The sequence below is a fragment of the Plectropomus leopardus genome, chromosome 14, assembly GCF_008729295.1.
Source record: "Plectropomus leopardus isolate mb chromosome 14, YSFRI_Pleo_2.0, whole genome shotgun sequence".
Taxonomy (NCBI): domain Eukaryota; kingdom Metazoa; phylum Chordata; class Actinopteri; order Perciformes; family Serranidae; genus Plectropomus; species Plectropomus leopardus.
This window is the reverse complement of record NC_056476.1, coordinates 19,630,075-19,645,214: the sequence shown is the minus strand read 5'-3', so window position 1 is coordinate 19,645,214 and position 15,140 is coordinate 19,630,075. Positions and strand designations below refer to the sequence as shown.

General features: G+C 41.2%; 1 protein-coding gene across 1 annotated transcript in view; it reads left to right on the top strand.

Annotated features, from left to right (window-relative positions):
- LOC121953328 (ryanodine receptor 3-like) overlaps nucleotides 1-15,140 on the top strand; it is a 112,216-nt gene that overhangs the window by 36,334 nt on the left and 60,742 nt on the right. Inside the window, exons 24-37 of the mRNA XM_042500355.1 lie at nucleotides 495-654; nucleotides 3,098-3,245; nucleotides 3,587-3,789; nucleotides 4,213-4,387; nucleotides 4,748-4,956; nucleotides 5,833-6,032; nucleotides 6,291-6,357; nucleotides 6,447-6,607; nucleotides 6,726-6,891; nucleotides 8,583-8,669; nucleotides 9,867-10,093; nucleotides 11,036-11,843; nucleotides 12,247-12,447; nucleotides 14,720-14,822. Of these exons, the coding sequence (XP_042356289.1) occupies nucleotides 495-654; nucleotides 3,098-3,245; nucleotides 3,587-3,789; nucleotides 4,213-4,387; nucleotides 4,748-4,956; nucleotides 5,833-6,032; nucleotides 6,291-6,357; nucleotides 6,447-6,607; nucleotides 6,726-6,891; nucleotides 8,583-8,669; nucleotides 9,867-10,093; nucleotides 11,036-11,843; nucleotides 12,247-12,447; nucleotides 14,720-14,822 (2,915 nt within the window). The remainder of the gene's footprint in view (nucleotides 1-494; nucleotides 655-3,097; nucleotides 3,246-3,586; nucleotides 3,790-4,212; nucleotides 4,388-4,747; nucleotides 4,957-5,832; nucleotides 6,033-6,290; nucleotides 6,358-6,446; nucleotides 6,608-6,725; nucleotides 6,892-8,582; nucleotides 8,670-9,866; nucleotides 10,094-11,035; nucleotides 11,844-12,246; nucleotides 12,448-14,719; nucleotides 14,823-15,140) is intronic.

The window sequence follows — 15,140 nt, the reverse complement described above, 5'->3', positions numbered from 1 at the left end:
AATCAAATCAAAGCTAGCATGTTAACGTTATCAGCTAATGTTACTTGCAGGTATTTCATTAGAATGAAATGACACAACTTGAATAGACGTAATAAAAAGTAACATGAATGAAACTGTGATTTCTGCCTTAAAGACAACAACTCCCATGATTTCAGCCTACTTCATGACAACGGTGGCAGAAATAAGATACTGTGCATTTAAATGCAGCTTGTGTCTGTAGTTACTTATTTTGGTTGGACAAAAAAATTTAAGAGACAGTAGTTAAAAAAGCAAATTATATCTTGATAATCAGTTAAATCATATAATACCTTAGGCTTTTTTGCAGTCAGAAGGAAGATGGCAAACTAAATAAAAAGATGTTTTTACTCAGAAAAAAGGATTTTGTATGGGCTGCTTAAAAGATTTATATCAGGCTATACATGTGGGTAAACTAGTTCTGGTGGATTTGCGGTTTATTACATCCATAACTTTTTTCATTATGTTTGTTCCTGTAGCTACATGATGTCCAATGGCTATAAGCCGTCTCCTCTGGACCTGTCCGATATAAAACTGACTCCAGGTCAGGAGCTGCTGGTGGACAAACTGGCAGAGAATGCACACAATGTGTGGGCCAAGGACCGCATCAAACAGGGATGGACTTATGGCATTCAGCAGGTACACACTAGGCTGGGACCAAAAAGAACTATTATTTTTTTGAAAAATAAATCTCATCTTAAAAAAGTAACTGCGATGCTTATTACGGTTTAACCCTTGCTTTTAAACTCAATGAAATGAAACAACCCTATTAGCTTATTATACAAAGAAAAAGAGGCAGTTTTGTCTTCTTTCTTCTGTGTCCAACTTTCCTACTGTATTTTTACACGCTCAGTCTCTCCTTTATGGTTCATTAAATCTCCTCCTATACAGTCTGTATCTTACCTGTGCACAGACAGTTTGCTAGCCTGACATTTCCCAGCTATATGTCATCATTTAGTACACAGCAAGATGTTCTGCAGTAAAGGGCAACAAGACACACAACATATTGTGCAGAACACACTCAATACAGCACGTCTTGTTTCATCTGTTAAACGAACAAGTGCTAAAAAGTGCTTTTGTTAATCAGGTTTTTGTTTTATTTTGGTAGCATTGCCATTAAGTTGGATAACCCCCCACCCCCGAAATCATTGCTGTTTTCTGGCATGATGTGATGTGGAATGTGTCATTCCAGCGAAAACTATTTATTTCAATGCAATATGACTAAATTATTCTTGTTTCTGTGGTCAAAGTGGTTGGTTTAAGTAAAAAATAATGGCTATAGTTTGTTTAGTTTGATTGGTTTTGCTTTTTATTAAGTGTAATCATTCTTTCCCCATTAAGTTAATCAAAGTAAGTAAGTTCATTTTGCCCCATTCAGCTAGGTGTAAAAAAAAGAGCCTTGCTGTATAAACACTGGCCTCTGAACACAAGTCAGGGTTAGAATAGAGTGAAGCGAAGAGTTTTGAAATTACCTAGTACCCCACCCCCACTAGGGAGTGGGGTATGAGTAAGAGACCTTTGTCAGATGATCTGAAGGGCTTAGAGGTGCTATACAGATGTAAGAGTTTGGAGATGTATTCTGGGGCAAGACTATGTTGAACCAGTATCCTGAAGCCTATTTTTGTAGTAGGGGAACTAATGAAGGGATGCTCGGATCGGTGTGATGTGGGATATAGAATTGGATTTAGTTAACAGCCTGGCTACAGCCTGAGTCTCAAGTGCGACAGTGCTGCTTGATTGGGAGTAGAGGAAAGAGCATTGCAATAGTTTAGGTGTGAAAAGATGAGGGTATGGATTACCACTGGATCTCTTGTTGATAGTATTGATTTTATTTTTGTGGTGCTGTGGGGTTGGAAGAAGCATGCTGGTACAAGCTTCATCGTCGTCAAGGTCAAAGTTCAGATTCTTGTTAGAGATTACACCCAGGTTTCAATTCAGTTCATTCATTTTCCGTAACCGCTTGTCCTCGCAAGGGTCATGGGGGGGCTGGAGCCAATCCCAGCTGTCATTGGGCGGAGGGCGGGGTACACCCTGGACAGGTTGCCAGACTATCGCAGGGCCGACAGACAACCTTACACGCTCACAGTCAAAAAGGTCAATTTAGAGTCACCAAACAACCTGACCGGCATGTCTTTGGAATGTGGGAGGAAGACGGAGACCCCGGAGAGAACCCTCACGGACACGAGGAGAACATGCAAATTCAAGAGAACGGTCCCCGCCCACGAACTGAACCCCACCTCAACCAGGGATTGAACCGGGAACCCTCTTGTGAGGCAACAGTGCTAACCACAAGGCCACTGTGCCGCCCTTCAATTCAATTCAGTTCAGTTCAATTCATTTTTAAAAATTTTATTTTGTTTTTATTTAATGTTGTTTAATTTTTTTAAAATTTTATTTTATTTTATAAATGATTTAATCGTCATTTATTTCTCACATGGAGTTATACAGAGTACAATTCCAGTAAAATGTGATCCCATCAATTTCTAACTCGTGCTTTGTAGTTTAGTTCTTTTTTTTTCTTCCTCATTTCATTTGCATCTTCATTTATTTCAGTTTCACATTCAAGATTAAGTTAACAGGACCAATAAGATATTTGGTTATATATTCTGTACAGTTTGCATATTAAGGGTCGTAGTTGATAACATGAGACCAGCTAACTGACCAGCGCTTTGGAAATGTGCCACAGCCTTTTTAATTAAGCCCTTTATAGATGTCAGAGAGGGCTGTTAGGCCAGACCAAACAAACATCCTGTGATCTGCATAACCAGCACAAGATTTCAAATTAAGCTCCACAAATCTGCTTAAGTGCTATTAATGCGATACTTCCGTGGTTTTGCCTCGATCCCCTGTGGGAGAACTGCCATGGGAAATGACACAGGAAAGATAGAGGAAGTGAGGGGCAGCAGTAGGGCATTAGCGATAAATTGTCAATTAACTTCTCAATTACAGGGAGGGACTGACAGCACTATTGTTATGTAACAAACATAACATTTGAGAGCTGGCCCACAGTTAAATTGATGAAATTAGCTGATTATGTCTTTTTCTGCATGAAATCATCTCTGTCTGCCTCTCCTCTCTGCAGGATCTGAAGAGTAAGCGCAACCCTCGCCTGGTTCCATACATTCTGCTGGATGAACGCACGAAGAAGTCAAACAGGGACAGCCTGCGGGAGGCTATCCGCACTTTGATTGGCTACGGATACAACATCGAGCCCTCGGACCAGGAAGGCGGTAAGTCTGACTCGTGGACGTGTGCCTATCTGAATGTACAGACGTTCAAATTATACAGTAGTTTTTAAAATGCTGATTACAAAGAGTGGAGGAAAAACATTATGTCCTGACAAATGTGACTTAATTTTCTAGTCCAGATAAAGGATCCTGCCTCCTACTCCCTTTGAATCGACAGTGAAAGAAAACAGTGATGTGAAGTGATTGCCTTTATTCTCCCACAGTGTTAAAATCTTGCAATTAATGGTTCTGCTTTATAATTTCCGTATTTCTTTGACTGATTCTGATGGTTTTTAAGCAGTAATCTACAACCTGACAATGTGGCTGTCCTGTCCACCCGGCAGGACAAGTTGTTGAGCGGCTAAGCATCGACAAGATCCGCTTCTTCAGAGTGGAGAGGACGTACGCGGTGACGACAGGGAAGTGGTACTTTGAATTCGAGGCTGTGACGGGAGGAGACATGAGAGTAGGCTGGGCCAGACCTGGATGTAAGCCGGATGTGGAGCTTGGCACGGATGAGCTCGCTTTCGTCTTTGATGGATACAGGGTAAGCTGTAATCTAAATCTAAATCAATCGCCAAATAATCCACAGAATTGTTTGGTGGGATTCATGTTGATTACTTGGCAGAAAAAACATTTTTTCAAATCAGTAGAATCCTACTCTAAAGTCAGTTTCTTTTTGAAATCTTTGATTGTAATGTTGTTGGATCAAGTGTAATTTTCTTCATACTGTCTGCACTAACTTACCTTGACCATGCCTCAACTTTTTCTTTACTTAAATACTTCATACTTGAAGTTTTTGATATAAATAAAACTAAAATTATGTTACTCCATAAAAAAATGACCATGTTCAAAAAAAGAATTGTTGTAAAGACTAAAACACTGAAAATAAATTACATGAGAAAGATGACTTATGGTGATATATATGCTAAAAAGTGTTTTATGTCATATTTGCACGTGCTGTGTTAAGGGCCACTGTCTGAACATGGGCAGCCGTTTGTTCGGGCGGTGCTGGCATGCTGGGGACGTTGTGGGCTGCATGATCAACATGGAGGACAAGTCCATGATCTTCACCCTTAACGGAGAGATCCTCATCACCACCAAGGGCTCTGAACTCTGCTTCACTGACTTTGAAACTGAGGACGGTGAGAAAGTTTATATGTTGTGGATGTGATGTGTGTGGTAACAGAGCCTGATGTAGAAGCTTAAGGTGAGAGGGTGTCAGACCTGTAATTATAGAAAAAGTTGTTGGTCACTCATCTTTTAATGAAGCCTTCGCATGCAGGGCAGGGAGCCGCAACCCAGAATGACCACGCTGGGGATGTAAGCGAAAAATAAGTGGCTCCCTGTAATGAAATCACCCTTATTTAATGTGACACTTGTAAATTGCCTTTTTGCAAAAGCTGGATTGATTTTCCCTGCCCTCCTACTGTGTGTGTTCTTAGAGGCTATTTATTCTCTCCTCTTTTGCTCTCCCTCCTTTGCTTCCTCTGGCCGTCCTTCAGGGTTTATTCCAGTGTGTAGTCTCGGTCTGTCCCAGGTGGGCCGAATGAATCTGGGGAAAGACGCCAGCACCTTCAAGTACTACACCATGTGCGGCCTTCAGGAAGGATTCGAACCCTTTGCTGTCAACATGAATCGCGAGGTCACCATGTGGTTCAGCAAGCGTCTGCCAACGTTCGTTAATGTGCCGAAGGACCACAACCACATCGCAGTAAGAACAAAAGCACAGACTCTATTTGTTGGTATTAATTAGACAATTGGATGAACCAATGCAGTACCTTTTCAAAATGTGCCTGGTGCATCTGTCGTTTTTCCAACCTTGTCCAACTGCAGCCACTTCTGTTTAACTGAAGCCTTGGTGGCTGTGTTTCCATGGACACCAACGCCATGCGAGTCTTTAGAAACATGAAAGCTACAGCAGCTTGGAAAATAGCAGAAATGGGCTGCAGCAACTTGAATTCAGACTCCTGTACTGGAGGTCTGATCTCGGACTGCCTCAGCTCTTCACCAGATCAGCAAACTTTCTTTTGCTGCCTTTACACAGGTTAAACTCATCGCTGACAAGCAGCTCGCTGGGACTCCAGGCGCTGGGGTTTTGGCGAGCTGTATTGTTACAGCTGCTAACTGAAGGTCCATCTCCAGCCGCCCTCTTTCTATAGAGTAAATGTGTCTTCTGGCAGAGGGGAGTGAGGTGAAGGAATCTCATTTTACAGTGGCTAGTGAGCCTAATTCTTATCTCTTTTCTGGTCTGATTAACATAAAATTAATTATATTCAATGTTCCCTATGGCTATTTTCCAAGCCACTGTAGCTGTGACATTTCATTTGAAACCCACATTAGCCCAGTTTCTACGTGATTGTAGCCAACAAGGCTTTTGTCATATGGGAGTCAGTGTGCTTTAATCTAAAGTAGGTTCAGAATCGGCTGCTTGTTTGGCCTACAGCACTGCTGCTAGCAGCTTTCTTAAGAACCGCTTTGCGTGAAGTCGATCAGATGACCAGTTCTAGAGATATGTGAAGGACAGACAGACAGACAGACAGATTCCTTGCTTTATAGTTAGATGCAAAGACTGTCCTCTTGTTTGCAGGTTACCAGGATTGATGGCACCATCGACAGCCCCCCCTGTCTTAAAGTCACCCACAAGACATTTGGCACCCAGAACAGCAATGCTGACATGGTGTTTTGTCGCCTCAGCATGCCTGTTGAGTTCCACTCCTTCTTCAAACCCAATCCTATTATAGACATGAATGGAGTACATGAGGAAGATATCCTTAAAGTCAAACACAGGTACTCATCTCTTCAGTATCACAAACTTGCCATACTGCAAACAAATCCTGACAAAACACCATACCTACTGTTTGCTGATCAACTTTTATATCGTTGACAATCATGATATCATGTTCAGTGTCAGCAGTATGCAGTGATCATGTGGCGAAAGATGTTTGGTCGTATCAGACATCGTAAAATGGCTTTGAATGTTACTCAGCCATTTAGAGCTGAGGACTTTAATATCCATAATCTCCTTTTGAATGTGGTTTTCAATAGATATCCATTGAGATCTGTGAGGCACAGTGATGAGAGCAGACGAGTGGACTACAGCAGCATCACCACAGTAATGAAGAACCTTTTTTATTTATTGTTTTGGTACCATTTGGTGCAAACACCTGCAGCATTGGTTAACTCTTGCATGTGTTGTTATAGTACTACCACTCTGTAAGGGTCTTCGCTGGCCAGGACCCCACCGGTGTGTGGGTTGGATGGGTTACCCCCGACTACCACTACTATAGCAACAACTTCAACCTCAGTAAAAACCGATCAGTCACTGTAACCCTGGGTGATGAGCGAGGACGAGTCCATGAGAGGTGAGACTGTTTTTTCCTTCTTGCAACAGTTTAAAATTCTTTACTTAAAACTGTTTTTTTAATCAAAATGTAATGTGTGTCAAGACAAGATGAATGACTTATATTTGCACTCTAACAGTGTGAAGAGGAGTAACTGTTACATGGTGTGGGGTGGTGATGTGACCAATGCTGCTCACGCTTCGAGCCGCAGCAACGTTGACCTGGAGATTGGCTGCCTGATAGACCTGGCCACAGGCCTGGTGACATTCACTGTCAATGGCAAGGAAATATCTACTTCCTACCAGGTACTGAACACATATGGTGTACAATCTAAAGGAATAAACCAAGCCAAAGTCATATAATTTTTTATGAAGTAGATACAGTATAAAAAGGTGATAAATCTAGGATTTAATATGCAGAAGAAAACGTTTTTAGATCTTGAACCAGTTTTGAGATGTTCTTAAACTTTGTAAGGACTTGCAGAGTATGGTAAAATTACTTTTAAATGCATACCATGCTGGAATTGTCTATTATGTAAACACAACACTGCAACCTGGCCCCTCCTCCCAACGCTACCTGTACCTATACTGCAAGCTTCTATTGTAGGAACATTAAATTGGATGTAATGGAAAAGCCAATACTTAAGCAAGCTAACTAAGCTAACTGCCAGCACCTATTTTCTAACAGAAAACAGGCCAACTCCACATCACTGTTCATCCTAATCCTCTCCTTTAGTGCCCACCAGCTAAAGTGAAAGTGAAAGTCAGCCCCAGTGTCACTCTTGTTTTGGAACGAGCTTTGTCCTCAAGGCGTTTCACCTCGCAATACTTGCACTGTTTAGGTGCTGTGTCAGCAGTTTTCGTAGCTCCTTCTTGGACGTGAGCTGCTTATGGTCTCGTTACCGTTTTGCAAAGTCCTGATCTCTTTTGTATGCTGTTATTGGCTTACATGCCCAATAAACATACAGAACACAGCAAAACAAGAAGGGAAATCAGCATATCCATATGAAACTATTTTAGGAGATACTATGAAAACGCACACACAATGGTTCGTATGAGCACCCCATGACTGACGCCATGTATTAAACGTTAAGTTATGTCATTAGGTTGAGGCAAATTGAATTACTGTGGTGGTGACAATGTACCTTAAAATGACTCAAAAGATCATTCAAAGTCCAAGCAGTCCAAACAGCAGTCTCCTGGGAAAAGTCCTCTGTATTGTTACCCATACACCACCCCTGCCTCCTTAGAGGACCCTCTTTACTCCTGTTAGCACATTGTTCATGTGATCTAAGCCTTCCCATATACATGGATTATACCAAAATTACTGGATCATGATAACATGGGATATTTAGGAATTTTGGTGCATTACTTTGTTGTAGGAAAATGTACAGTTTAGCAAGTGCATGAGAAATGCAGAGTCTCTGCAGATAATTACACTGCCACACTTTAAGTGTGTCATAAGAGATTAATGAGAGTGATCATTTGAGTCCATACATTGTTTTCTAGGATCACTATTTCATTTGTGTCGACAGTTATTCATTAATGCATCCATGCACCTGTAAGTCACAATTACTACCCATTTAAGCGTCCATATACTCTTCTTTCTCTGTCTGCAGTTTTTCTCCTTGACCTTGAGATTAACTCATCTTTGCATATTTTCCTTACAGAGCGGTGACGTCTGTATTGTTGAATTTCAGATTTAGAATTTCCCTGCACAGATGTACTCTGAGAACTAAACCTTGAAGCACCTTACGTATAATCTTCTTATGTTCTCCCTCACTGAAACTCTGTGCGGCTTCACCCGGCGCTGAGTCATACTGCTAAATGACACACTCCAATGATCATGCATACACATACTAAGTAGTCAAGTTTCATGATGCATCATTAAACTGCTCTCTGCAAGTCATGGTCTTTCACTGCTTCTTAAGCATTTGATATATACTTTCTGTTTTCTGACCTGTTACTGACTCACTGCTCTTCTCTCTCTGCTCCAGGTGGAACCAAACACCAAGCTTTTCCCTGCTGTGTTTGTGCGACCCACCAGCCCTAACCTCTTCCAGTTTGAGCTAGCGAAAATAAAGGTGGAGTCCCTTAATTGCTCTATTACAACAACCTTGTTGCCTGTGCAGTGTGATGCCTGCCATAACAATGTAGAAGAAAGAAGCCGAAATCCTACAAACACACACAGTATTGATTGAGGAAATGCAATTTTACTGCTCACAGTCGGCTCCTTTTCATTTTAACCTTTCCCGCAGTACCTTAGTCTACCTCACACTGTGTTCAGAGATGCAGCCCCCACACAGCATTATACAGCTTCACACCCTCCAGCTAGGTCCACTAGGGTAATATTATAGCATGCTTATGTCTGCAAAGCTTCACTAACAAGAAGGGTACCTGTGTCAGTTGTTTGGAGGAGAAGAAAAAGAGAAGATGTCGCATGACTAAGAAAAAAAGATAGCACTGACACAACAAATATGACAAATTACTTCTTCTTTAGAACAATGATAGCATCATTTTTTCATGCAGTTCAATTGAATTTCTTTTCTTTTTTTAAACTGTAGGAAAAGGTAAGATTATGGAGGTCAGAGTAGTGAATTAGTGTAAAAAAGCCTTGTAACTGCTTGTTTTGCATAGAAAAATAGGAATATTCCAAGTGTGTATATGTAAGTGTACATATGTATATGTGAAAATAAGTCAGTATATGTGAATATGGTAGTGGAAAAAAGAGCGAGAAGATGTCGCATGACTAAGAAAAAAAGATAGCACTGACACAACAAATATGACAAATTACTTCTTCTTTAGAACAATGATAGCATCATTTTTTCAGTGGGGAAAAAATTTAGTGTAAAAAATATAAAAAAAAGCCCCTTTGTAAAAAAAAAAAAAAAAAAAAAACTTTGCTTTTTGATTTGGCAATAGGAAAAAAATTAGGGAACATAATTCCAAAGTTGTGTATAAATAATGTTTAAAAAGGTTGGTTTACAATCATATGTATATGTGAAAATAAGTCAGTATATGTGGATATGGAAGTATTTTATATATATATATATATATTTCTTATATATTTGTATTTAACAAAAACAATGAGGAAAAAAGAAATTAAAGTAGAGACAAGAAAAGAAATGCAATTATTATATAAATGGTACTATATCTGCATTACACAGGCACTTTGATTGTAAGTATTGGAAAAAAAACTAAAACTTTTTAAGCTGTGAGAAAAAAAGAAAAAGAAAAGTATTCCTTTAATCTCCCCCTCGATGTCTTTGTGCCCTCTCCAGAATGCCATGCCTCTGTCGTCCGCCATCTTTAAGAGTGAACATAAGAACCCCGTGCCCCAGTGTCCGCCCCGTCTAGATGTGCAGACCATCAATGCTGTGCTGTGGAGCCGCATGCCTAACACCTTCCTCAAGGTGGAAACAGCCAGGGTCAATGAGAGACATGGCTGGGTGGTCCAGTGTGTGGAGCCCCTGCAGATGTTGGCCGTACATATACCTGAGGAGAACAGGTGCAGGACATGACATAGTGTGCTTATATGTATCTAGCCGTTATCTTTGCCAGGTGTAAGCCTCGAGATGATCATGAGTTTGGTCGTGTGCACGCATGTGGGATTGTGTAAGTGCCTGTGTGAGTGTGTCTCTCTGCAGTTTATCTTGCAAGTTATTTGACTAATCACCCTAATATTTTGTGTGCACATTTATGACTGTATGCTCAAGTACCTCTAGTAGTTTGTGTGATTCCCAGAAAAACCTGTTTTATTTAGTGGTTCATACTGCTTACTCCTCACTCCTCTTGGTTGGCTGGTAGTTGCCTCATACATAGAGAAAATCTCATATCAAAAGGCATTTTCGTCAATCATCTTTGCTAAAAAAAAGCCTTACCTAGTCTCAAACAGGCCACATTTTGGCCTTTGTCAAGGCTGAAAAACTGACATTTTGTCTCGTTTTAAAGACCTGCACATTAATCCCATACCCAGTGTGTTATGATCAACTAAAGTTTGGCACCATACGAGGTGAATAAATCCTTGTTGTTTTATTTGCCACTTTAAGGGAGCCAGGAGGAATAAATAACGACTTATAAATTTGAAATTAAGAACTCGTCTTGTCCTGTTGATTGTTCTCTTATTAAGTGTATACAGTGAGGCAAACCCAGGACTCATAGTTACAGCACCATTACACAATTCTATACATCTTAAAGAAAACTGAGATTATACAATACAAAAATACTTTATTCATTTTACTTACAAACTGCTAAACTCTACTGAGAGCACTTTCCTAATATATTTGTGTGCATTTCCATACATGTGCAAGAGGTAAACTAGAGGACTAGACTCCACAGCGACCCTTACTTTATTATCCTGTGTGGTACACAACACCTGTCTGGCCTCTGAATAGAGTAGATCAGAACAATAGAATGTATTTTGCTCATCCTCCCTCACTTCTTTTCAAAGGTGTGTCGACATCATGGAGCTGTCTGAGCAGGAGGACATGAGGAAGTTCCACTATCACACCCTGAAGCTCTACTGTGCCCTCTGCGCTCTGGGAAACACCCGCGTGGCCCACGCCCTCTGCAGCCATCTGGACCAGTCACAGCTCTTATACACTATCGACAATCAGTACCTGTCGGGCATGTTACGCGAGGGTTTCTACAATATTCTGATCAGCACGCACCTGGAGACAGCAAAAGAGGCTCGGCTCATGATGAAAGACGAGTTCATCATCCCCGTCACGGCTGAGACGCGTTCTATTCGCCTCTTCTCTGACGCTTCCAAAAAGCACCTCCCGCCAGGGGTGGGGCTTAGTACCTCACTCAAACCTCGCCTCAACTTTGCTCCTCCCTGTTTCATCAGCACCAAACGGGAGCAGCATCTCTATAGTCCTCAAATCCCACTGGATATATTGAAGGAGAAATCAATTTCAATGTTGACCGAGGCTGTTCAGGGTGGCGGCCACCACATCCGAGATCCGGTGGGAGGAGGCGTGGAGTACCAGTTTGTGCCGATCTTGAAACTCATCAGCACCTTGCTGACCATGGGTGTGTTAGGTAGTGAGGATGTCCATAAGATTTTACTGCTCATTGACCCAAATGTTTTCAGAGAGGCACGTGAGGAGGGGACCACCGGGGCCACAGACAAAGAAGGACTTACAGGGGCGGAGGAAAAAGCGGTAGAAGCGGGAGAAGAGGAGGCGGCCAAAGAGGCTAAACAACCAATCAAAGGGCTGCTGGAGAAGAGGCTGCCAGAGCCCGTCAAACGACAGGTGATAATGAGCACACAGGAACAGATCTGGCATCATCTTACATGTGTTAAACCTTTGCGTAAACCTCTGAAGTAAATCGCCAAAACATGTAAAAATCAATTAACATCTTCATCTACAAGTGTCAATTCACTCCTACAGACGAACACAGCTTCGCTCTCAATCCCATGCTCCATAACTGCTCCACTGTAATAGACCCATTCAGAAGTCAGTCAGATATGAAATGGCTCTGTCTCGTATCGAACAAATGATCTCTTAAATGTTTCTTTAATAAGTGGGATGATGTGAAGCCATATGGCTGTTTGTATGTATCCCCAATAGACTTGCTTGTAACAGCTGCATCTAGGTGCGCAAGAGTGATGCAACGATGTTTGCTGTCTGTCTCCTCCCCTTGTCTGTTCCACAGATGTGTGAGCTACTTCACTATTTCTGTGACTGCGAGCTGAAGCACCGCATCGAGGCCATCGTGTCTTTCTCCGACAGCTTTGTCTCCAAGCTACAGTACAACCAGAAGTTCCGCTACAACGAGCTGATGCTGGCTCTAAACATGTCCGCTGCTGTTACGGCAAAGAAGACCAAAGAGTTTAGATCGCCCCCTCAGGAGCAGGTGAGATGAGTTCATAGTCACTGCAGGTTTGATGGGCAGAACGTAAAAGTGATTAGAAACACTGATGAAACTAATATGTACAAATCAGCAGAGGGTGTAGTTTCAGGTCACGCATAAATCAGTCTCGAAGCCCATTGGCTATTGACGAGGATAAGTCTCTTGGGGCAATTGCCAATATTTTGGGGGTTCTGGTGTAGCCAGTGTATATCTAGGCCAAGACTTCTCTTCCAAGCGCTGGTTATTTTGGCTAATTTCTATGAACAGAATTCTGAATATGAAGGCAGATAAATAAAAAAGCTAATAACACTATGTTGTCTTCAGGCATTAGCCTATGGGGTTAAAGATTGCATTTCTGCACATGCGTTCAGCCTCATGATTGGTCAATACTACTCTGATTACAAATGGAATCCAGATAACAAAATCTTGTACCATTGCCTATAGATTCTGCATACATATGCAGATGTCTGTTTATAAAGGTAACTACCTTTTTCTTTTGTGCTAGTGTGCTAACATGTGTTCACCAGTTCCAAGTATCTAAGCCAGTGTGTGCCTTATGTAAAGGCAAAGGCAAAAATCAGTACAAAGATGTGCTGTTTTTTTTTTTTTTTATTGTACATTTACCACATCAAAAACCAGGTGCCAATAACATTACTGGAATTTCATGTTTCATATTACATGATATGGCTTCCTCCGTCAGTCCAAAGACATGCAGGTTAGGTCAATGGTGACCTTAAGTTGCCCGTAGGTGGAAGTGTGAGTGTGAATTCTTGTCTTTCTCTTTGTGTCAGTCCTGTGATAGTCTGGCGACCTGTCCAGGATGCACCCCACATCTTGGCCAATGTCAGCTGGGATTGGCTCCAGTCCCCCGCAACCCTGAATAGTATAAGCTGTGATGGATACTGAATATTATATGATATAGAGTTTATACAATGTTATGTTAAAATATATCGAAATGGTCGAAATACGCATTCAAATATTAGCAATGCAGTGCACATCAATGTACATCATGTTTTCCCTTGAACAATTAACATGTAAACTATTTTTACCTTTATAACAGAACAAAATGAATACATTCATTCTGTTTGCACACCTGCACAAGTGTTTTTACTTATCCTGGCTCATTAGACTGCTGCTTACTGTTGGTGAATTTGGACAGATTGAACTCCGTGCGTCGATAAAAATGATGAAAATAAAAGTGTTATTTGTCCAAACCTGACAGGTGCAACAAAGCTAACTTGAGAATGAGGAGAATGTCAATCAAACACAGTCTGCACACTCCCACACACTCCTGAGAAAAGCTCTAATCATTCTCTGTGGTTTAAACATTTTGGTAACCACTGATCTATGCTAACCTGGACACACTGCACAAATGATGACAGGGAAACAGCATCCACACTCATGAAAACCACATCCGTCACTGTCTTAAAACTAATAAGTAGGTCATTTTAAACTGAAAAAAATGTACTTGTGCTTCTTTAAAATGAAGTCTTGGATAAGACTGCCATAGACTATGACTCCATGTCAAATGTTTTTACCTACTTACAGTGTAATTAACATCTTTACCCCGGCAGTTTCATAATTTGCATCTCTGTTCGTGTGATTTTGATGACTCTCACGTTTTCCATGTGACCTCATTGATACTTATGTGATCTAAACGTGCAAATCAGCCGCTGAGGCTAAACGCCACACACACATCTATAATAACTGACCACAAAGAAAGCCTGCAGGCTCACTGCTTCAAATGATGCATGAAACTGGATAATTCAAGGGAAAAATGTTACATAACTTCTTTAATTTTCCACATACATGGCTAATTTCTCTCCCCACCCTCACATTCCCTTTTTAGTTTTTATATAAAACATTCCCTCATTTTGGTTCCAGAGTGAATGAGCACTGGTCCTTGCTTCAAATGTTGCGAGTGCTCTCTTTTTTGTGTGGAACAAAGCCTCAAGGCGAATTCATCCTTCTTCTCTGTGGTGTCATTGCTCCACTGAGCGCAAGCTTACACACACATACAGTATCCCTTGAGGGTCACAGCTGGAGATAAAGTTCAGCGCTTCACAGCTACTTTAATGACTTGTCATAGTGTCCTTCGGTCCGTGAGTGCCGAGGGAGAATTAGCCACTTAAGCAGTGTTTTTTTTCCCTGTGAATCCTACAGTGAGATCACATCATGCTCAGGCGATTGCTTTTGAAACTAAAGAAGGCTTAGAAAGAGGGAGAATTTCCAGATATTGTTTATATGTGTCTGCTTTTATGTTTCTATACTTCAGATCAACATGCTGCTGACCTTCAGTATGGGCGAGGACTGTCCATGTCCAGCAGACATCCAGGAGGAACTGTATGATTTTCACAACCAGCTGCAGCTCCACTGTGGTAAGATGCAGATCTTGCAAAACCCTTTATGGGTGCTGTTGTAACACATGCAGAATGTGGCTTGGCATTGTCTTGTTGGAATAATCAGGGACGTCCCAGAAAAACACGTTGCTGGATGACAGCATATGTTACTCCTATATATGTTGTACCTAACTGTTTTGGAATTGGGGTTGAATATGTATTGTAAATGTTTCAATTGATGGTAGAACTCAGTACATACATTTTTAAAGGTAGCATGAACTGGTAGCATGGATGAAAATCTAAAAGAAAATATAGAAAACATACAGAGTTGTGTCTTTTCCATCAGCTGAATTGTTC